The sequence below is a fragment of the Pelecanus crispus genome, chromosome 7 (genome assembly GCF_030463565.1).
Source record: "Pelecanus crispus isolate bPelCri1 chromosome 7, bPelCri1.pri, whole genome shotgun sequence".
Lineage (NCBI taxonomy): Eukaryota > Metazoa > Chordata > Aves > Pelecaniformes > Pelecanidae > Pelecanus > Pelecanus crispus.
In genome coordinates this window covers 43046628-43069536 of record NC_134649.1, presented here as the reverse complement: position 1 = coordinate 43069536, position 22909 = coordinate 43046628, and the positions used below count along the sequence as shown (strand labels likewise).

General features: G+C 45.3%; 1 protein-coding gene across 1 annotated transcript in view; it reads right to left on the bottom strand.

The window, feature by feature from the left end:
• SYNPR (synaptoporin) overlaps window positions 1–22909 on the bottom strand; it is a 107574-nt gene that overhangs the window by 13762 nt on the left and 70903 nt on the right. Inside the window, exon 3 of the mRNA XM_075714403.1 lies at window positions 14286–14410. Coding sequence (XP_075570518.1) covers window positions 14286–14410 — 125 coding nt within the window. The remainder of the gene's footprint in view (window positions 1–14285; window positions 14411–22909) is intronic.

Sequence of the window (22909 nt, the reverse complement as noted above, 5' to 3'; positions counted from 1 at the left end):
TGTCTGATTTTGCCACTGATGTTGCTGAGTCAGCCTTTCTGGGGGCAGGATGGCTTGGCGATGACTCACAAAAACCTAATTGCCTCTATGTCTGCCTCCCACTTTTGGTGTAATTCTACCTGTTAAGCCTCTTACGTCCTCCGACTTATTCTTCTTTCCTCTTCTCTTATCTCTCATTCTTTACACCCCACCTTTTCCTTCAAGTCATCCTTGGCCAGTGTGTTCCTTCTGCTGCTTTTCCATCTCCAGCACCACCCCTGCATTTCACCTTTGCCTCTCTATTCCCTAAATAAAATCAGGAGCCCCGAGAGTGACCCTTTGCAATCACGCCCTTTGCACTTTGTTAACATCTGAGCAATGCTGTTGGGCTGCATTAGCAGAAGTGATTTTCACCGAGGGATGGATGATGCAAATAAGGAGCACTTCAGTGATAAGTTTACCTAATTAGGGAAAAAAGTAGTGAAAAACCTTTCCTCCCTAAGTGCCTCCAAAAATGAGCTGGACAGCACTTTTTGCCTTGTATTGCACTGAGGATTATTATTAATTCAGAAATAAAGCTGACGACTCAGGAAGGTGGCCTGGCACCCCACGCTGAGCAGAGCAGCGCTGAGGTCAGCCTCGCTGCTCACGGCTGCTGGCACCATCCCCTTTGCCTGCTGGGTCTGTTTGGTAACAGCAGCTGCCATTGCCAAGCCACCCAGGTCTGAATTCCCTCAAATTCACTTGAATCTGAAGCAAGTCCACCAAAGGCAGTCAAGTTTCACTGATGAAGTCACAGTAATTAAGGACTTCTGAGGTTTCTTCTACCATTTGGCAAACTTTCCGTTGCCGTGGGAAATATGATGACAAGACAGCTGTATTGTCTAGCTTGACAAGATCAAAAGAGGGCAGGAATGTTTTACAGTGAAAAAAAGGATTTTTACATTGTTCCACAGTAGCGAAGAGCAGTTACGTTTTCAGACTCTAATTACCCCTGCTCTGAAAACAATACATGAAGCCAGACACGCCGAACAAAGCTACAGCTGTTACACGTGCGTGGGGGAGCAGAGGCTGTGTTCTCTCCATGTAAATGTGAAGTTGCCTTTCTTTCCTGAACTTACTTAGTACAATATTCAAGCCACAATTTGCTTTTAATTATAGCCCCTCTTTTTTTCGAGCAGCCCTGTCCACCTGATGATCCTTGAGCACAAAAAATGGTCAGAGCCAACGCCCCAAAGACCCATCTTGTCCCATGTCCCTTGTGTCTTCCAGCAGACAGAGAAGAGCCCAAGCAGGAGAGTGTGCACCAAGTGATCTAATCTTATCTGACTCACAAAACCTCCCCCTTTAGCAACGTTGTCCTGGTTTCAGCTGGGATAGAGTTCATTTTCTTCCTAGTAGCTGGCATAGCGTTGTGTTTTGGATTTAGTATCAGAATAACGTTGATAACACGCTGATGTTTTAGTTGTTGCTAAGTAGTGCTGACACTAGTCAAGGACTTTTCAGCCATGCTCTGGCAGGTGCGCAAGAAGCTGGGAGGGGGCACAGCCAGGACCCAAACTGGCCAAAGGGACATCCCATACCATATAATGTCATGTTCAGTATAGAAACTGGGTGGGGTTGGCTGAGGGGCAGCGATCACTGCTTGGGAACCGGCTGGGTATCGGTCAGCGGGCGGTGAGCAATTGCATTGTGCATCACTCGTTTTGTTTATTATTAGTAGTACTTTCCCTTCCTTTTCTGTCCTATTAAAACTGTCTTTATCTCAACCATTGAATTTTACCTTTTTTTTTTCTCCCCCAATTCTCTCCCCCATCCCACTGAGGAGGGGGAGAGTGAGTGAACGGCTGTGTGGTGCTTAGCTGCCTGCCGGGTTAAACCACAACAAACACACATAGGACTTAAACTTGAAAGCAACAGAACATGCAACTAATGGTAAGTACGCGCTCAAGTATTATTGATGAACTGGCACAGATTTCCTGTCCTGGGCTTTGATCAGTGCCTGGATTAATAAATAACAGATAAAGTTCTGCCTCCAAAAATTCTCAATGGGGGTTTGTGTTTCTCCATTCCTTTACTAGCACGTGGTAAAAACAGGCAAAAAAAGCTATCTGTTTTGGCAGGTTGTCCTATTTTCTGAAAATAGCATCTGGTAATCCACCCCCTAACCCGTCTATGACATGCTTGAGCAAAATCTGCAACACCCACACACGTGCTTGCAAAAACCCAGAGATCCATTATCCTTTCATTGGGCTTTATTTCCTCCTCACTTGTTTCTGGTAGTCAAACTGTCAATTGTATTTACTGCCTGCAGAGCAGTGAGAGAAATACACCACTGGAAATTAGTTACTGCAGGTAGCGCTCGTGGAGGAATTTGTTGTGAAATGTTTTCTTAGCTGATAATCTCCTAAACAAGGGAAAAAATGAAATTTCAAAATACAATAGTGAAATGCTGAAATGCACAGGGCCCCTTAGCGAGTCAAACTGCTCTGGCAAGGCACAAGAACAGGACAGGGGTTTTCGCCTTCCTTTCTCTGGGGTACAAAGTAAAGGCATTTCTTTTAGTTAGCCCTGGAAACACTGCGGCTCCCTTGTTCCAGAGGACTGTGCTGATGTGCTTGCACACCAGTGCCTCCAGCCAGCCAGTCCCTGGGCAAATGCCCCTTCTCAAGGTGCCAAATATGGATTTTTCCTAGGTTTAGTGGAAGAACACTAATAAGGAGAGCCTTTCCTCTCACAGCAGAGCTCATCATTCCCATAAGACTTCTCTAGAGATATTACCTGCATGAGGAAAAATACTTCAAAAGTAACCTTTAATTCTCAGGTGAAAGTAGAAATCTGCCTGAGAAGGAAAGGTCTTTTTTTTTATTGAAATCGAGGTCCACTGACTCTTCCAACACTCTTCACAGCCTTTTTCTCAAGGTGGAAGCAATGCGCACAGTGCTCCTTGCTGCAAAGAGCATTTCCCCTGGTGCTGGGCATCCCTGCATATTCGGTGCTAAATCCTGGCTATCTGAAAGGCTGCCCGCACAGCAAGGAACAGGTCTCCTTCCAGCCTTTGGGAGGGTGGATGGAGCCAAGCTCTGCAGCTTTCTCCTCCTCCCCCCAGATCTGCTCTCCGAGGACAGAGGGGGGGAACCCTGCAGCAATGAAGCCACGCAACGCAATGAGCTTTCATACACCCCATGAACTCTTACAGAGGGAGCCACTGCTAAGCAGTTGCCCTCAGTCCGTATTTTTTGCCAATTCTAACCATTACCCAGTAATTCCCATAGGATCTGAATCTTTGCACCCAGGCACGCTGGAGCCGTTGAAGTTAGTCTCTTTTTGAGGCAGCCGGCCTGTTAATACCACATTTGAACTGCTTGAAGTCACTAATGCTGAAGTTCTCTCCAGCCCTTCAGAGCCCAATAGCTGAAATGTCAATGGAGCCCTGGACAGCTGTGGGGATGTGATGGGCTTAGCCCAGCAGCAGGACAGCAGGTACCACAGAGATGACAGCTCCCTGGCCCTTTTGCACCTGTTATGTTCTGACAAAACCAGAGTTTTCTGCCTCTTTGCTAACAGCGACAAGACTGTTTCTCACCCCAAGGCTGCTCTCTAACAGTTCTTTTCCCAAGATGAAGAAATTGCCACTTACTCAAGCATTCCCGTCCCCCACCTTTCTCACTGCTCACCTGCCACGATGCACATCCCAGTGCTGCCCGCATATGCCACAGCCATTCAAAACTGAGGTGCTTATTGACGTTTCCTAAATGTCCCAGCAATTTTCCATACCTCACTCTACCAGTCCCCAAAAAGCAACATCCCCTCCAAACTCCCCAGCATCCAACAGTGCCTTCAGCACCCGCTTCTCCTCAACCTCCTCCCCTTCCAGGGCAGCAGCACATTATTTTCTACCACATGCCTATCCCTATGAAATCAGTTCATTTTTCTCCAGACATAGGAAACAAAAATAAAATTCTCCAGCTGACTCAGCAATCCAAGCTTGGTCTTTTGTTTCTTTGCTTTCTAGAGGAAGAAAGAATACAGTTTGATCAGAGTATTTGAAAGTATTTCACTTCGAACTTCTGTCCTCTCAATGAAACCTCCCAATTTCTTCCAAAAAATATCCCAAAGCCCGTATCTCTCTAGAATTATTCAACACTACCAGTAATTTCACACAAATACATACTTCATCTTGCAAACATTTATTCCCAGCTCCTGTCCTGGACATATGAACATCCTAAAAATCTCCCCTTTGTCACAGCTGCCCTCAGTGGCTTGTACCTGTCCAAATGCATGTCCAGAACAGCATCACCAAAGAATCCCAGAAGGTGCTGCTGGGAAGCTGACCAGGAAAGCTGTAACAACCTACATTCTCTTCTGGTTTATGTATAGTCAAAATAATAGAAAATATTTCCCCCCTTCATATTTTCAATTTCTTAACTTGTCAGGTTCCCAGCCCTCGCTCACACATAACTGTTGTGCAAACATTTGGGCAGTACTATTTTCCTATTTTAATAGGACAAGCTGTCAGCCACAGTTGCTGTCTCAACACACCACATTGCGTGTGCCATGCTGGGAGGTGGTAATTCCCCAGTCCCAGCAGCTTGGAGCCGGCGTGCCATGATGCCTACCTAGAGCACTGCAATGCACACATCCTCTGCTCCATCCCTCTCTACCTCACATCTCTTCTCCTGTTAACACAGGAAGTCAGAGATCCTCCAAGGTGCTCAGGTCTCCAGGAAGAGAAGTTACAAAACCCTATTGAGGATGGGGTTTAAAGACATTGGAATAGGGACAACCCCAGCAGCAGTGGGGAGAGGGCACCAGTGCTGCGTCTGCAGCTTGGGATCCCTCTTGCAGGACCCACTCCCAGTGATTGCTTTCACAAAGCTCTTGGAAAACAGCCTGTGCAACAGCTTCATCATGCTCCCAGAGGAAGAAACGTCCCGGACGCATGCCAGCCGTAGCAATGAAAATCCCCAGACTGTGCGCGTACAGTAATGCAAATCCTAGTACTCCACCGTAGCACCAAAAAGGAAATAAAACGGCTCATTATAGAACACGCGCCACCGGGAGCACTTGGAAAGCTGAGTGGGTGATCCCAACCCCACTTCCAAGCCTACATCCACACCCAGATTTATCTCTTTCACAGCTCTTCTCAGAAACACACGCTTTTCCTTGCTATGCAAGCAGAGCATAGCACTCCAAGACATGCTCCACTAGTTTTTACAAACCCAAATACTTTCTCAGATTGGGTACTTACATTCTTTGTGGTACAGACCGGTGGCACTGCTCTCCGATTTCCCTTCACTGAGCTGTTTTCTTGGGGTGAACTGTTTCCTAGTCACTGGGAAGCTTAGCTACTATCTCTGAAGGAAGGTAACGCTTGCTTATCTTAAAGTCATTGTGTCCATGGAACAACACAAATTAGGAGGCCTGGGAATGCCACAGGCATGTATTTGCATTGCTACATACACAACTGTCCAACATTACCCTGTCCCACCATGAGATCCTGACTGAGCCCATAGCTCTGATGTCCCTCCTGCTGCCCTCGCCTCTGGACAGACACAGGAACCAGCTTCCAAACTAACAAGCCTCTGGCAGAGCAGAACAAAAGTTTTCATTTGGAGAAAAATCTACAAAAATCTAAATAACCAGAGATACAACGTAAGCAATAGAAAGCATAGAGCAAAGGCCTAAAAAACAGTCATTGAATCTAATAAGACCATTTCTGGGAAATGGGTGTATCAAATCCCCAGGCAGTGCTTTTGAAGGAGCGATGCGGGACTGCTGAGCCCCCGCTTCCTGCACCCCAACACGCTCTGCTGCTGCTCGCATCCGTTCATAACACACACCACCTCCAATCCACCTCGCCTTCCACAATCAAATGGGCTACGAACTCCACGTAAGATCAATCCAAATTCTTGGGCATCACCTGATGTTCAGCCAGAACCACCTGAAAACATAAATCCTTTGCCCTGTGAGAAGCAGGGTTCACGTATAGTTTAATTCAGGTCTATAAAACCTGAAAGCAGCAATTTCCCCTCCAAGACCAGCTGAGATAAATGCAAGAGCAATTACAGAAGATGCAGCAATGTTTATTCCTTTGTATTGTATTTTAACTGTAATTTTCCCAAGTATATTGTCCTAAGCTACTTAAAGCAATCAAATTAAGTTCTCTGTAGAGTTTTATGGCATGACTCCAATAAAACTCCCAGTCATAATATTTTCATTTGAAGCACACATCAAATCCTTTTCTCAGGGAGCCCATGGGCTCAATGGCAGGCTGAGCAGCACGCAGGGCAGGAGCCAAGGCTGACCCGCGGACCTGCTGACGAAGTGCCAGCACCTTCACGCTGAATAACACGTGAAGTGTCACTTCTGGGAATCCAGACAGGACAGTGAGAGGTTCCTCACTGAGTGGGGCTGTGCTGGATGGGGTTGGATGCCTGCCCTCTCCAGAGTCTATTGAATAAGAAGAAATATTGCATTAAACTCTTGGCAAATAAGTTATGTAGAGGCCAGGTGTGAGAGGAGATCAGAGACATCCCACATATCCAGTTCCCTACAGTGCTAGGGAAATCTTCAGGGCTGCTGCACAGCAAATGCACATTTGGGAGCAGGGAAAAGGGGAAAGACATGCGTTTGATTGTCCCCTAGCTGGGTCACCGCACGCCGTCTGGGGTATGGGATCAAATGCCAAACAAAGCAAAGCCAAAGGGTTTCTGCTCTGGTTGCTTCTGTACTGGCAGCATGAAAACGTGCAAAAAGAAATTTGCAAGGGAAGTTGTAAAAAGACTGACTTTTAGAAAAAGGCTTTGTGGCAGGCACAGATAAAACACCACCACTGCACAATACCATAGAGACTATTCATGAATATATATTAAAAATTCAAATTCTGAAAAAGCTGCATTATTAACAAATCCAAAAGTGACTTCCACTTTAAGAACAAATTCTGGCTAAAGTATTAATGAAGGATTTTTCTGGCACCAAAACAGTGTTAAGCATAAAATATAGCCTCTATGAAGTAAAATAAGTCAGTCTGGATCGACAGTATCCAAATTCATCAAGAATCCAATTGTTCTGAGTGCCAAAAGAAAAGCTTCTACAATTTAACAAAGATTTAAGCAGCAGCGTTCTCCCTTCTTTGCAGCAGACATCTCCAGAAAGGTGCTACCACTTTCCTTCTTCATTTACTTCCCAGCCGCTGTGCCTATGAGCTCTGTGTTCATGCAATGTTTGTGCATGGATGTTCATAACAGAAGACAACAGCTGACCAGACTGAAGAGTTGCAAAGCAAGACAAGCTTGCTCTACGGCCCAGATTCAGCACTCAAGGACGTGCTTGCTTCAAGTTTTAAGGGTTTAAAAACTACAAAGTAGAAGCTGGAGGATAGCAGCAACTGAGAAGACCTCAACATCTGGAAAAGTCATCACATCTGCAGAGCTGCTGTCCCATGACAAGTCCACTGGCTGGAGCAATCAGCCTCTCCCTGGTCAGGCAACAGACTGGGGACTTCAGTTTTACAAATATAGCCACATACGTAGCTACCCTTGGGCTGTGGCTTCTTGGCTGTGTGCCAAGAAGCTAAGCCATTCAGCTCAGCTAGCAAATTACCGGGGTGATCTCTTCCTTCATACGACACAGCGCATTGGCTGTGAAAGGACCACGTGCACAGGGTCAGCCTCAAAGAGGAGGTGAAGATGTGGCTGTATCAGATTTCTGGTGGTTTTCTACAGATCTCACACAGGAACAAAGCGTCAACTGACTGGAAGCATCTCCCAGTCCCTCCCTGCTGGGAAAAGGGTACTTGCATTTATCCACAGTTCAAACAAAAGTGCAAACTGGCAGTAATAACCATTCTTTGGGCCAGGTTGCCAATCTTGAAGATTTCTACAAAGTGGCTTTTGAAGACTGTAATTGGGGTCAGGAAGAGGCACTCAAAACTCAAAAAGCCACAAAGTCACCCTTATTTTTATCTGTTTTAATCAGACCAGGAATGATTTCAAACTCCCTGACAACAGGAATTAAACTGTACATTGTGCTCACAGACAACGACTACTGCAGACCACAGCTGTCCGAGTACAAAAGCACAGACAGTTTCTCCCATTCTACTATCCATTTGGTCTAAAAAAAACATCCCACAGGACACGTGGGAGCAGAGACAAAAAACAAAGACAGTATCCCCAGAGCCAGTGTGGTCCTTGAAGATCCACGGACACTGGAGAACACTGATTTGCAGATTTTAATTACTTCAGTCTGTAGCCATGCACAAGGAAACAAAAATCATATCAGGGCTCCAAATTATGGCATTCACTCTCTAATCGTAACTAGAGCTGGTTACAAAAATGTGAAATATTCTTTCCTATTAAAAACTATGTTCATTCAAAGCTGAAAAGAAATATATTTATTGTGCAGACCTGGATCACTTTTTCCTTGACCCAGGAGGCAATGTAAGAGCAAGCAGCTCTAAGCCAATAGCTCATTGATTAGAGCACGAAGCTTGGCTATGCGAGCTCCACGTTCAGGTTGCTTATGGACTTGCTTCATTTTACAGACTTGACCAAGGTCTCTGATGCCTTCACTGCCAGCGAAGCCATGTGCTGGGGCCATACTTTAAATACCTCAGAAAGTTCTTGCTTTCATGTCACTATGGACTAAAATCTTTTTACTGTGTTTCCACTGGTGAAAAAAAAAAGATTTTGAAAAAATTACCAGAATGTATGAATCACCTCTAAGAGGAAAAAAAAAAATCTGTATTTCCTAGTTAAAAAAAAATCTTAATGCTTCAGTCTGCTTTGCATCATTAGGTCACATTAAATAGGAAGAGAATTTTGTGAAGATGTCACAATTAGAGATATCTGTATCCTGAAGGATTTATTTCCTGAATTTTGCTCAGCACGATGCAACATTAAGCGCCTCACTCGCATCATTTCCAGTTTCCACTAACAGTAGTTAAAACCTAGAAGTCCCTGTTAGGCAATCTATTCAACAAAAGGCCAAAATTAGGTATAAAAAGCACTGCTGAGATCAGGGTTTGAAACTGTTGTGGAATAAGATAATTAAAGCCATGACCGAGTCCTTAGTGCACATCCTAAAGAGACAGTTTGTATAATCAGGGCATTGATGAAAATCTCCAGCTTCACTGTTGTGTTATTGAACACCCTTCCTTGTCAGTTCAGATGTTAACCCCAGATCTGCAGTGCTAGATGAGGTGGTCACAGTTTGGCAAGAAAAAGGACTAAATTGATGCAGCTTTCATGGACTGATTGCAGAGCCAGAAGGGACCACTGCGACCACGCAGCTTGTGCTCTTCGCTGCTCAACTTCACTCGACCATCCCTGCGACTCTTGTTTGTGCAAAAGCACAGCTTTTCAAAAGGCACCTAGCTTCGATCTAAGGAGTTCCAGGATGGAGATTTCTCCCTTCCTTAAGCTGGAATGGGTCATGCAGAGTTTAACCAGTGCCTGTCACCTTCCCGGGAGCTCTGCCCAATCTGCCTGGGAACTGGGGCATCTACATTTTGGCACAGAGAGCACCTGAAGCTAGTGCAACTTCTGCTGGCTTGCTTTTGCTTCCGTCTACCCCCAGACATGTTATGAGGCCACAATTTGCTTTTGCAGAAGGGGCATCTTCTGTGTGATGAACACATGCAAAATAAACTCCCTAGTGTTCATTCATGTTTTAACTGACTAGATGACTTTATTCCTTCCTATCTCCCACCCTCAACTGGTACGGCAGTCCAAGAAAGCTGGGAGGAGAGCCTGCCGTGTTTGCCTGAAAGTCAGCACTGCAGGCAACTACTTAGTTTAAAGACTTCCTATTTATCAGCAGCTCCTGGTCTCCCAGCCATAATAGACATTTATAATCTTCTGGCCAAAATGTTTTCCACTGAGTTCTGAAGCAAGATTTACTACAACTGGATAATACAAAAAGAAGGCTAGTACACTCTGGCATAGAAATGTGCTAATATTAACAGAGGCTTTTTCCAAAGATAGTTGCAAAGCACAAAGAGTTAGCTACTTTCTCCTTAATTATCATCTCTAGCTTCTAAGTAGGCAATTTAGATCTGGCTGTCATATTTCAAATGAAAGACTAGCCTGCCCATCGCATGCAGATGAGGTGTACACTTTAAAGGGTGCTCAATGGGAATGTCTTTATTCAAATGAGATGCTTAGAGAGTGAATGAAAAGCTCCCATAAAATAAAATTGCCTTTTCCTTCAGAAGCAAGGATTACTTCAAGAGACAGTTTTACTAGCATGCTGGAAAGATACTAATAGGTGATTTAAAATAAACTGGAAAATAACATTTATTTTGCTCACTGCTGTGATACGAAGATGTGTACAGACATATTTCATCAGGCTCTCACGTTAGCACCGCCAGGCAATCCCATTCTGTCCCACTAGTAAGTATGGCTCAATTCTCCTGACACCTAAGCACATACTTACCTTAACCATTGGCTTAGGTGAGACTGTGTTTAAAATTTAATCACGTGATCCTCTGGGCCAATATTTTCCAAGTAGCTTGCAGGATGAAAGCCACAAGAAAAGGCAAGATATACTCGAAATGAGTATACGCCCATGTGGCGTTTAACTTGGGGATACCCTGTGTAGGTAGGCTGGACTAAAGCACCTCCAAAAGCCAAAGGCAAAGAGATTTTAGTTCAGGATCTGCCTCAAGTCTGAGCAGACAGCACACTTACAGGAGTATATTGAAATGCTCCCCCCTTCCCACTGCGCTGCAGACCCGTGCAGCGCAACCCCTCCGCTCCTGGTGCTCGTCCCTACCACCGGCCCCATGCAGCGTCACCCTACAGCCAGAGTCTGAGCAAGACATTACTCCCTTGGTCAGGACAGGGATTTGCCGAAGTGAGATAACCACAAAGCAGCAGGTGGTGATAATAGCAGATAACATCTCTGGCTGGCAGTGTGATGCTTGTCCATGCAGCACAGCATTATGAGAGCATTTCTGCTATGCAAAGTTTCATTTAAATCAGTAGCTGAAGCCCAAACATTTCAGTGCATCTCTGCCAGTTACAAGAAAAAACATTAGGTTTGTGACATGAACAATTATATAGCAAAAATCTTCAGTACAGACTCAGTAAGTCAAGCCTGACAACTGAGCTGGCAACCAAAAAAAGTTTACTTTTAGGAAGATTGGTTAAAAAGCACCTTAAAATGATGAATACCAGCAACAAATGTGTGCACAGCAGGTATACTATTCAACCACTTACTATCAAAGTAAAACCAATGAATAGCAAATTACATGATAAAAATGCTGCTGGCATCAGAAAATAATAAACAAACAAACAGGACCTTCACCAGGACCCTCACTACAGAAAAAGTATTGCTTCAGGGCACTTGGATAAGTGACAAATCTGATCTGAAAGGGTGATGGACTGCAAAAGTAACAAATAATGCCAAGATGCTGATTTTTTTACCTGCCACTCAAAGAATCATTACTGGGGTGAGGGTCAGCTTGATGAACATCCTAATGTGTGCCAAATTTGCAGTAGCTACTGTACCAAGCATAGATCCTAATGCTGAGAAAAACTGATAGTTTGGGACCAGAATTTTTTTCCATATATGAACTTGTAAAACTTTTGAAATACTTACACAGGTATCCAGAAGAAAGCCTAATTTGTGTTTTAAAGCATGAGGGGGTAAAGAAATCCACGCTAGTTTTGCCCTCCTCCATCCTCTCTTTCTTTACCTAAGGTGATGGACCCCAGAAGCACATGGTCACAAGTGAGATGCCCCCGCTTTCAGTCTCAAAAACTCTCTCCCCATTCTGATCTTGCTTTAGTGGGAACATTTTCAGGTTCCTTCAGTCTCATTTCCAAAACATTCAAGTCCTCTTGCTTTGCCAAGCTGTCCTGTTGAGCCTTACAATTTTGTTTACTTGCTTAAAGCTCTTGACACTTATCAACTAGCCAAGGTCTAGCAGTTCAGCTTCTAGTAGAAGAAATCAAAACCTCAAACTCGCAGCAACAGGAATAAAAGCAGCTGCTAGCACAGCTGCATGACTTTCTTCATTTCAAGTCATGCTCAAAAAGCAGTGCTCAGGTATCCGACTGCTTCGGTGTCATTGCTGTCAGCCACAACAGCACTGCGGTGTCAGATGTTCGGCAGCATCTCTCCTTCCACCTACACCTCCCCCAGCTGTCAGCCAATAATTAGAACACTGAAGGCACTTGAAAGGAAAATGCCATGTGAATACGGACTTATTCAGACCTGGATGCAAGACAGCTGGTGGGAAATTCATCCTACCTACACAAAGCCTACATGCCCATACAGGCAGATGAGCTTCAGGATCAGAGTCTTGATGAGGAAGCCTGAACTTAAAATGTATCTGCTTTTTCCAAGGATATCAACCGCTCTAATACGAGATACTACCTTTCCCAGCTAAGCTCACCTCTGTTTTTAGAGCATCCCCTCTCCAATCTGTCAAAGGAGCAGTGGAGAAAAGTGGAAAGAGCAAATGTATGAGGAAGTCATGGGAATATTTAGATGAAATGACACTGAGTTCCACAGGTAGCACCAGTCCAGATTTTCCAGGCACACATCTGCTACCCCACATAGTCTGTATACCTTTAGGCACTTTTTGCACATGCCTCAGGTTTGCATGCAGAGTTCCAAATTGCACAAAAATTGAGTATCTTCATGCTTCTCCCCAAACACCAGCTGGCTAAGCATCATCTCCTTTCTCACCTGCAAATTACAGGTACGTTTCCACCACGCGGCCAGCCATCCCGCTGTACATGCCACACAGCCAATCTTCAGCTGCAGGCTCCTTCTATGTCCCACTCTGCTCCGAGCACTCCCAGCCACAGCTGGGAGCCACACAGACAGTTGAAGGGCCAGCTACAGCCTCAGTTGGATCTCTTCTGCAAATAAATCCTATTTTGCATCATCTTTCCAACATGCTGGAGTGCTACAATTACCCAGTAATGTTTGCAGTTTTCTAATAAGCAAGACTGGGAAATTGCAGATCCAGCCACATCCTTCTAAAAGCAATGGTCGACATGCCTGGTGAAACACCAGGAGATGCTGGCTACTTCGCTCCATTTTATTAACTTTTTACATAAAGTACTATTTTATAATCACACAAACTAAAAGCGCTTTACTATAGGGTGTATTCTGTAATGAATGCTGGAGATATGACCTATTTGGAAGTGAATCACATTACTAATTCACATAACTCAATTTTCGGGATCCATCTCATGCATACTAAGCAGAAATGAAAGAAAATGCAGACAAGTTCAAGACAAAAAATAAACATTTGTAATGCCAGAAAATGTGACTCTTTGGAGTAGTAAATGTGTGTCAAGGAAGAACAACCATTCAAGGAATCAAATTCAGTTTCCACTGTTTGTAAGATGCTATATTTTAGAACATGTTAAAGAAGTAGATGCTATTACATCTGATCTGTGCATAGCAATCATAAGCAAAACAGCATGTGATTTCCCAAAGAAGCAAAATAATTTTAGAGTCATAGTGTACTGGGCTTGAGATTGAATTATGTATTCTTTTCTTAATCATCTCAATTCCTTAAAGAAATCACTTATACAGGAGTGAAAGGTTTCTAGAGTGGACTTGACATCTTTAAAAACAGATCTGTGGATGTTCTTTTGAAGCAGGATCCTAAATGGCATGAATATTTTATGCATATATATATATATTTTAACGTCACTACAGCTTTCAGACTTAAACAACATAAAACCTGTTTTCCTAAGTCACTAGGTTCCAAGGTTTAAAGTATTCAGGCACCGAGAGATGCAGACAGGCAGTTAGTCAAATTTTCAAAGGCACTTCAAAATTATGATTCAAATTTGTTTTGCCTTTTGCTTCCCCTTCCCCATGGAGTGGCTCTTCCAGCTCCTCACTACTCCAATGGTTGGGAATCCTCCCTCATTTCCAGTTTAGTTAATGGCTACACCACAGTTAATGGCTACTTTATCTCCATTTTTTTCTTGGGCTAATGTTTTTGTTCTTTTTCTTTGCCTGCCATTTCCCACCCCCTGAGCTGTCCTGGCCTTTACAGGGCTCTGCACGCCCACAACTGCTGTCTTCTCCTTCACTGAGCTCCCATTCCCCAGCAGTTCCCACAGCCCCATCCACAGCAGCTCTAGCCAAATTCATTCCTCCTGCACACCCAGAGCCTGAACAATACCGCGAGGAGAATTCAGGACCCTCAGATTGGTGCTTAACCAGAAGCTGCTATAAATGATGGGAAACCCCACTGAAAATGGGCTTCGTGTCAGCCCCCGAACGCCTGCCTCCCTGCAAATGAACCGCCACGAACCAAACGGGGTTACCTGAAGGGGTAGGCAAAGGCTATGTCAATGTTGAGGTCACTCTCTGACTTGTTTGCACAGTCCACACTGAGGCGCAGTCCTCCAGAGTACCCACCGCATGTTGCAAATGCAAAGATTGCAAAAAGCTGTCAAAAACAAACAACATTTTTATTTTATTTCGTTTCAGCAACCACCACAAGCAGATCCGTGCAGCAGCTCTCGCTGCAGCACCAGCCCCCTGGGGTCAGGTTATCCATCACTCCGTGCACTCAAGGCGTTGCCATACATTACTCCTGCGCCCTTCCCAGAAGCAGATATAAAGAACCACAAAACGTGAAGCTCTGTTGCCACACGTAAACAGAAACATCACCATTTGTCTGTGCCAGGCATCTCAGCCCTCCCCTCCTGTCTTGAACCCCATTTGGGATTCACAACGCAGGCAGCTATTTAAATCATCCAACTGACAGGCAAGCTTGGACAAGAGAAGGATGAATATTGACTGAGTATAAGTCAGTCTTAACCCAAATAAAACACTGGCAGAAATATTCATAAGGAGGAACCAGGAGCAGCAATAGTAGATCAAGACAGTTCATGTGGCCACCATCCCATTACATGGCAAGACACAGAGTCATGCTGCCTCTCTTCAAAAAAAACACAATGATTTTTTGTATTATTTTTCCTAAATTACTACCATAACCCAAGACAGATACAGAGGTGCAGTAAACTAATACTCAGCAAAACAGAAAAAAAAAAAAATCAAGATGTAGGATAAGCTCAGGCAAACCAGACAAGAACAAAGAGCTTGGGCTGTTCTGATGCAAACCTGTATCGCATCTTAATCTTGCAGGAGAAAAAGGTGAAGGAGGGAGCATGCAGGCCAGAGACATATCAGCATTTATATTTATATCAAGGGTTCAAACAGAGGAATTGGAAACAAGAAGGTGTCTTAAAACATCATTGATGTAGGCTTCCTTGGAAGGCCCTGAGCAGAAGTGGGGACAGCTTATTTATGCAGTTGTAATTCAAATTAAAGGACAGGCTAGATTTTGTTGATTGTATCACTATAGATCTGAAGTAACTCCATCAGCTTTAATAGAGTTACTCTGAGATCTACAGTGGGGCAGATATGGGAAATGACAAGTAAACCCCTGATACCAGTCACAATTAAATAAGCTAAAAGCCAGCAACACAGAGGAAACAAACAGTGCATGCATTTGGAAAAGAAAATGTGTGCTTGGAAACTGAAAAAATATACAGCAAGCAAATGTAACAACAAAATAAGGGACTGAATGATTCAGTAAAAGCAATATGGAAATATAATAAACAGAAAAAATGGACCTATCCTTGCTGCATAAGGTTCTGAAAAACATGCCTTTAATCTGAGTTCTCCCAATTCACAGCACAAACAAGGCCAGGCATTTCAGCATCCTCCTTGGACTTCAGCTTTGCATGTGCATCTTTTCCCCAGACACTGCCAGGTTAGTGGTGACTCCTGAGCTTTGGGGTAGGGAGAGCCTCCCCAGCTGCAAGGTGATGTGCTGAGCATGACAGAGCACATAAAATAACAGGAGAACAACAGAAGATCCCACCCCGCTACTCACTTCCTGTGTGAGCAGGGCATATCACCAAGGACAGATTTGCAAACATATTTAGGTGCCCAATGATAAGGAAAGTTGATAAAAACTTTGACTGAATCAATTCTTCGTGCTGGGCTCGCTGAAAAAAAGGAAAGCTGAACTTTACTGTGAACTGACTTGTTAAATATGTGCCATGAAGTAAATGTTTCTGCTATAACTGGAATAGTGTTCCTTCATCTTAAATGAGACCCTTCCTCTGTAAATACAAGTTTCTGCCCTTACATGTAGCACAGCACTGAAAATCAGTATTAAACATCTCAGTTTAATTTGTAAGGTGATGACAGAAAACCATATAAGGAGAACAGGAGAGATTAGTGGTGACCTGCTTTCTGGCCTAATTAATGGAGTTGCAAATGCAAGTGTTTTGCAGATACATAGGGAGCCACAAAGATTAATGCAATGATATAATATAAAGAGGGAACTGAAGGACTGCGGTGAGACAGACCTGCCATAGCAGAAGGGCCATCACCCCTCAGCTACAGCTCTCAGCATGGGGACAAGCAGAGGAAAGACATACAATTGCAATGCATCTCCTTTAATCAACCGGAAATCAGCATAAATGCGTGCCACCGTGTTTACCCACCAAGGCCATGGAGCCATGCCCAAGAACACAGCTCAGGCTATTCCTTCTCAGAAAGGATCTCCTCCAGAGTTCCTAGTTTTTCCTCTCCTCTGTTGGCAGCATCTTTGACAGCAGACTCGGGCACCTGGTCTCAGTCCCTCAGACAGTTCAGATCTAGCCTTTACTCACCCTTTAGCCCCACGTTCAGCTCTTAGCCAGAGGCTTTTCAGATGCTTTCACTTGTTCTGCAAACTCTTCTCCAGCCCCAACCCTCCAGGGCTGCCCACCACTTTCCATCCTTACTCAGCACACACTCTGCTACAAGCACCCAGGCAGCATCCACAAGGCAGGAGGGAAAGGGAAAAGGACCCAGCTGGGGATTTTTATATCAAACTTCAGCAAGGCCTCAGCCAACCTGGGCTCAGCTCTCTGCCGTGGCTGGATCAGATGCTGCTAACACCTGGGATCGCCCAGCTGCCACTGATGCCCGGCCGGTCCCCACACCTGTGTGCCGAGGCCATGCAGCACCTTTTGGAAGCATATTTATGTTTTGCATTGCAGGAGAACAGGGTGAGGGCTGGAAATCTTTGGTGTTTCCCTGGGGCATCTTGGTCAAGCAGTAGGCATAATTCTCCTCTCACCCAAGCAACCTTCTCCTCCTACCTCTGCATTTTTCCCTTTTTTTTCCTCACACGTTTTGCTGCTTTATGTTGTCAGTGGAGCGCCTGGTGCATTAAGCCAAGATTTACTCGTTGGTTTTTGTGCACACTGTAATTCTGTGGCAGTTGCAGGAATGCTGTAAACACCACTGTACTTTATTATAGCAGGATTTGTGTAAATGGCAGTTGTAAACCCTATAATGGGAGCTTTATGGGCCAGATTCAATAAAACCTCCATCTGTGAGATAATTTTATTGAATCTGGCCTCTCTGAAATTGAAAAGTTTATGGAGAAAGGGAAAGCGTTTCCCTATGTTCCTATTTATTCTTTGCCTATAAATCCACACTCGGCTCTAGTCCCATCTGCCGTGTGCATGCATATCACTTTTCCCCTTCATATCAGATAAATCCCCAGCACGCAGTTACCTCTGGTTATCACATGGCTGCTGCCTCTCGAGGCTCAGCCCCGACGGCCAGCGCTGTGCCTGCCTTCCCTGGAGGAACGGCAGCCAGGAGAAACACGGTGCCCTTGAGGCAACAAATCTTTGATGCCGTGGCCGTGCTGGGTTGCTCCTGCCCGCTGGCACGGGAGCAGGGCAAAGCCCAGCCATCCCCTGCGCACCCCGTCCCTCCTGCAACAGCAACGCAATGGGGAGGTCGGTGCCTTTGCTCCTGCCTGGGCCCTTGAAGGAAATGGAAAATGCCCGTCCCCTGTCTGGATCAATGGCCCATGGCTGATGTGGGATAACACCCCAAGCAAGCATCGCACTCGTTTGATGTGCACTATCGAAGCAGTTACCCACACATCCGATGAGGCCATAGACCAGAGGGAGGGGGAGGAAGGGGCATTATTCACGCTCCCCGGCACGGACCAGAGCAATGCACATCTCCCATGTCCAGTCCAGCCTGGCTGTGAGATAACCCTTCTTCCACATGGTTTCAGACACATCTCTAACGAGGCAGGACATCTTCGAAGCTTGCAATGCCTTTCTCTATCGTGATTAACACCCCAACCCCTGCTCCTGTTATGGTGATATTCCCTCCATGACCTTGCAGCCTTGGCCTGCACTACTGGTATATTTTTGTAAGGAAGTCAGGTAAATCCCATAGTCTAGCTTAAACTTAATCAACAGAAATTATATTTATTATGGTACTGTACAATAATAAACAGCCTTCACCATCAAGCCAGATTAGCATGTTTTAAAGATCAGTTGGCTCCTTAGCACATTGAGAAAAAATAGCAATATAATTCCCAGCAGAGCACATGCTTCTCACGCTAGCTCAGGGCAGACAAAGGTTCATCAGCTGATTTACAGGATCAGCTGAAAGCCCTCCTTCTTCTGATGCCAGTCTTCAACGCAATGGCAATGGATCCTCTAATTCAGTATTCAGGAGCTGTTATTTATCCAGACTCCAGACTCAAGACTGGTCCCCTCGTTTCCCAGCCCAGCCGTCCTCGGTGGCCGGGAGCTCGGGGCGTGCAATGCCCTGGGGGAGCTGAAGTCCCAGCTGTGCATTAGACAGTTGGCAGCGCCTCAGCACGCGACCCCAGAGATCACTCATCCCGCCGTGGAAAGGAAAACCGGGATGATTTCTCATCGCTTCTCCGCGTTTGGCTTTCTGACAATTCCCCTCAATGCCTGCTGAGCGACAGGCTCGCCCTGCGCACCAGAAGAAGGCAGAACGGTTCCTGACAAGGCGAGTTAAAAGGCTTATGTAGAGCATGTTACAGCTAAAACATCCTGTTAGGAAGATAACACTGTCATTTAAAATTGATGGAACTTTCATGTAAACCACTTGCTTTTCCCGGGAGCACGTCTGCCCCATGCAGCAGCCTTTGGCAGCTTGCTGGCAGGACGTGATGGAGCTGGCCTGGGGATGCATCCCAAATCCCCCTGCCCCATGCAAAGGGGAGATCCCCACTCTGCCTGAGGGCTCCTTGGCCACTCCTCCAGAATGGTGAGATCTTAAAAAGCTGCGTCGGCCTTGCCCGGAGCTGTGGTGGCTGAAGACAGGCTGCAAGGGACAGGCAGCTCACTACGTGGGTTGGTCTTCAACAGTTTCACTTGGGGCTGAAGGAGGAAAATGGTAATGAACTTGCTGGACGCTTTCCCAGAGAGGTCCCTCCCTGGCCCCCCACTCCTGCCCTAACATTTGAAAGCCGAGGGGAACTCCTGACACTTTTAAAGAACGACCTGAAAGATTTGAAACGCCTACTCTTTTATTAGTCATTCTACACATTCAAAGTGTTTTACAAAGACCTATTTTTCTGGCACCATTTCTGGATGTAAGAGTTCCCTTTCTCCGGATCGCCATAATAAAAAGACTGCAAAACGTTTGCCAAATGTTATACTGCTTTACTCTTTCTGCTGCTGACTGCGGCCAACGGCACGCATGAGAGCGGGGAGCACGCTGCTCCGAGGGCCCCGGAGACATCCCCCCGCCGCCAGCATCACTCACCCAGCAGAGTGTCTCGTTAAACTGAGATTATTTATTTATAGAGCAGAACCAGTAATTGAACATTATTATTAAGACTGTAAAGGGAAGGTTTGAAGGCGCTAAATGACTGTATGGGAAAACGTTTACTGCAGAGCTGATGGCCCAAAATATGTCACCAGTGAAGGATTAGGAAGTACTCTCTCTTCCAGGTCTCTGCCTGTGTCTTTTTTAAAAGCTGGCATTTTTCCTGCACAGATCTGAGCTGCAGACTTCCTGGAATCACTTCTCCTACATACAAGCCTTTGTGTACTGGAGATTATCAGATTATTGACTTTGGGATTCCTAATTATATCAACTTGACTGGTTGATGAATTGGAGGTGGATAGCATCGCAGCCGACGCAGTGCTGGGGGGGTAGGCGATGACTAGCAGGAGTCATTTTCCTCCAACAACTATACAGGGAGAAAGCTGAAATATATTCTGCTCCTGCTGAGAATAAACCCTAAAGCAATTGTTCACTAATTGCTGGGATTTAGTGTGCCCCCTTACAAGCAAACAGCAGCACTGCAAAGATGATCCCATGCCTGCCCAGACTTGGTCTGCATGGAGTGGAAAGCCCAGGGATGAGGGAACGTCTTGGAGTTTGGGGCTCAAAGAACCACATATGCCCCAGCTGCGGAACGTTGTACATCTGCCCAAACATCGACGCCAGCAGTGCCTCAGTTTTAGCACTGAAGGACCATGCTGAAGGAGCACTCAAGCGACTGCCCACGCCAGGAGGCACCTGCAGACCACGGGCACCTCCAGTATGTGGTGGCAGCTGGAAAAGGGCTTTTGGGGTCACCGTGCTGGAGATGGGGATATACAACCTGTCCGGATCTCACACAAAGCACCTCATAGCTTTCACTTGGCTATCAGACTTAACGTTTCCAATGTCTTCTGAAAGGGGAACGGAAATGCAGCTACAGTTGCGTTGAAGGAAAATCTTTGCATTAACAATTTTGTATGGCTTTACATTGAGCTAAGCGAATGAGGCCCTTTCTTACGCATGCTGTGCAGCAAGATGGCTATGGCTGGAAAAACATCATGTGCTCCAGTCCCCGAGGCCAACGGGATGTGCCTGGAGGAGACCAACCCCAAGATCTGCCCACTTGGCTGAGGTCTCGCCGGGGCGTGTGCAGCAGCAAACCTCTGTTTTGGATTTTACGACACCCCACAGAGAGCAGCCCTCGATGGCACTGGGTGGACGGAAAGACCTGACCCCACAGTGAGCAGGAACCCTGCAGCATCCTCGCTTAAAGCACAGCATTTCATTTAATGGTTTGCATTTTTAAAATGAAAAAAAAAATACTTAATTTGATTCTTAATGGAAAGATTTATGGAAATGAAATTGGGGTATTTTTAGTGAGTAAAGATCATGTTATAATAATTTGGTTCTACAATACTTTAATCCCAAGGAGATAATTTTCTCTCTTTTTCTTTGAAGAAAACCTTTATCTTTTTTATTCATCTTTCATTGATTATTCTAAAAATCCCGTTTAGCTCCACCACATAATGGTACGGTAGTCTTTTCTCATTATATTTTAATAGAATAAAACCCAACTGTATATGAGAGGATTAGATAGCCATTCATTGAGGTAAAGAACATTGTTCCTCCAGATGGCCAGACAGAATCTGTGTAATGCCTTTCCTATTTATTCAGTTCAAAATGTAATGCAAGCCGATGAGATGTGTTTCATCCAGTATTTAATGGGTCAGCCATAAAGCTGAAAGCTAATGCTAGGGATGGCAGCATGCATGGAAGAGTTAACAAGCAGAAAATAAAGACATATTGAAAGCACCTCTTCTTGGACTCAGTGAAATAAAAGTTGTCAGAGGACAAAGCTACTTACACAAGTGGGGCAGAGATGCTAAGCTCTTCCAGCCCCTCTAACAATTTGTCAAAGCTTTGAGATAACTGAAGACATTTACAAGGACCTGAGGGTTTTTTTCTATTTATTGTATAAATTGCTTTCTGCACACGGACATTGACAGATTGGCAACGAGTCTTCCACGAAACAAAACACACCTATACTTGCTGCAGACAGATTTAGGAGTACCTGGGGTAATTACTGGGTGTACACTGCTTCATTTGGGATGCATCACAGAGCGGCAGTTTCACTGCATTTACAGCCTGCAGCCCTTTTTTCCCCCCAGCTGTAGAGCAGTCTGGAAGCTACAGCTCTTCCTCCGCAGTCTCCACAACTCCACATTTGTACCCTCTTCTTTTAAGGAGGTGGGAGCACAAGTTGGACAGATTTGTTTAGATTTGTACATATGATCCCTGAATAAGTCATGTTGTGACATACATCACTTCAGCAGAATGCGCTCCTTTTTGGGTCTGAAAACTTTTCCAGTCCCAGACTGCTAGCAAAAAAGACAACCGTGGTGGTCTCTACCAGGATCCACATTGCAACAGTGCCCAGAGCATCACAAGTGCCAGCCCAGGAGAGCGGCCACCCCCAGCCTGGGTCCCCTTCCTCTTGCCAGTGCCAGCCATCCCCCCCACGTGCCCACATCATCTCATGAGCTGCTTTGGCATAAATCACCTGTGACCACCACAGGCAAAAGGCAAGGAAAGCCATGGTCAGGTAAAGGAGAGGTTTTCTAACAGGTGATCTTAATTCTTGTTGTAGTAACAGGTAAGGTTAGGCATCCCAGCAAACGCTCAGGTTCATGCATAGATGTAATTCTGTTCCTGCTCCCTCCTGAAAACACAGATTTTGTGCAGGCTTTACAAGCTGATTATATGGGATTTATTGGGTAACAAGTGTAAACATTTAATTATAAAATATAAAAGGTTGGACGGTTGCTCATTTCCTTGCTCACTTGGTGGGTTTAAAAGCATCTGTGTTTGAAATAGCCCACGATCTAACATAAATGCATATAGAGCATGATCCAAGTTATTACTAAGTAGGATTTATTCCCTCTAATAAACACAGGAATTTCCATTACGGCTGAGTGATATCCACACATGGGAAGGACTCTGAGAAGGGAAAGTGACCCCAAACTTAATGTCACTAAACCCCTGATGGTCGATACAGCCTCCGGGGCTCAACGACAACCAAGACTACACCATAACTCCTCCGACACAGCACTTGGATGGCAGGGGACCGCAAACCCAGCTTGCAAAAGCAGTGTTGTACACGATGCACACACCGTCTGCCCCGGGCTGGGACAAGGCACCTCTCCCAGCCAGGGAGCCCACCCCAGCCCCAGCTCTCCCAGCATCACCAGCAGGCACCACCGGGCAGGTTGAGGCCCCTGGCAGCACCGTCTGATGACTGCTGCAATTGCTTCGTTATCTGATT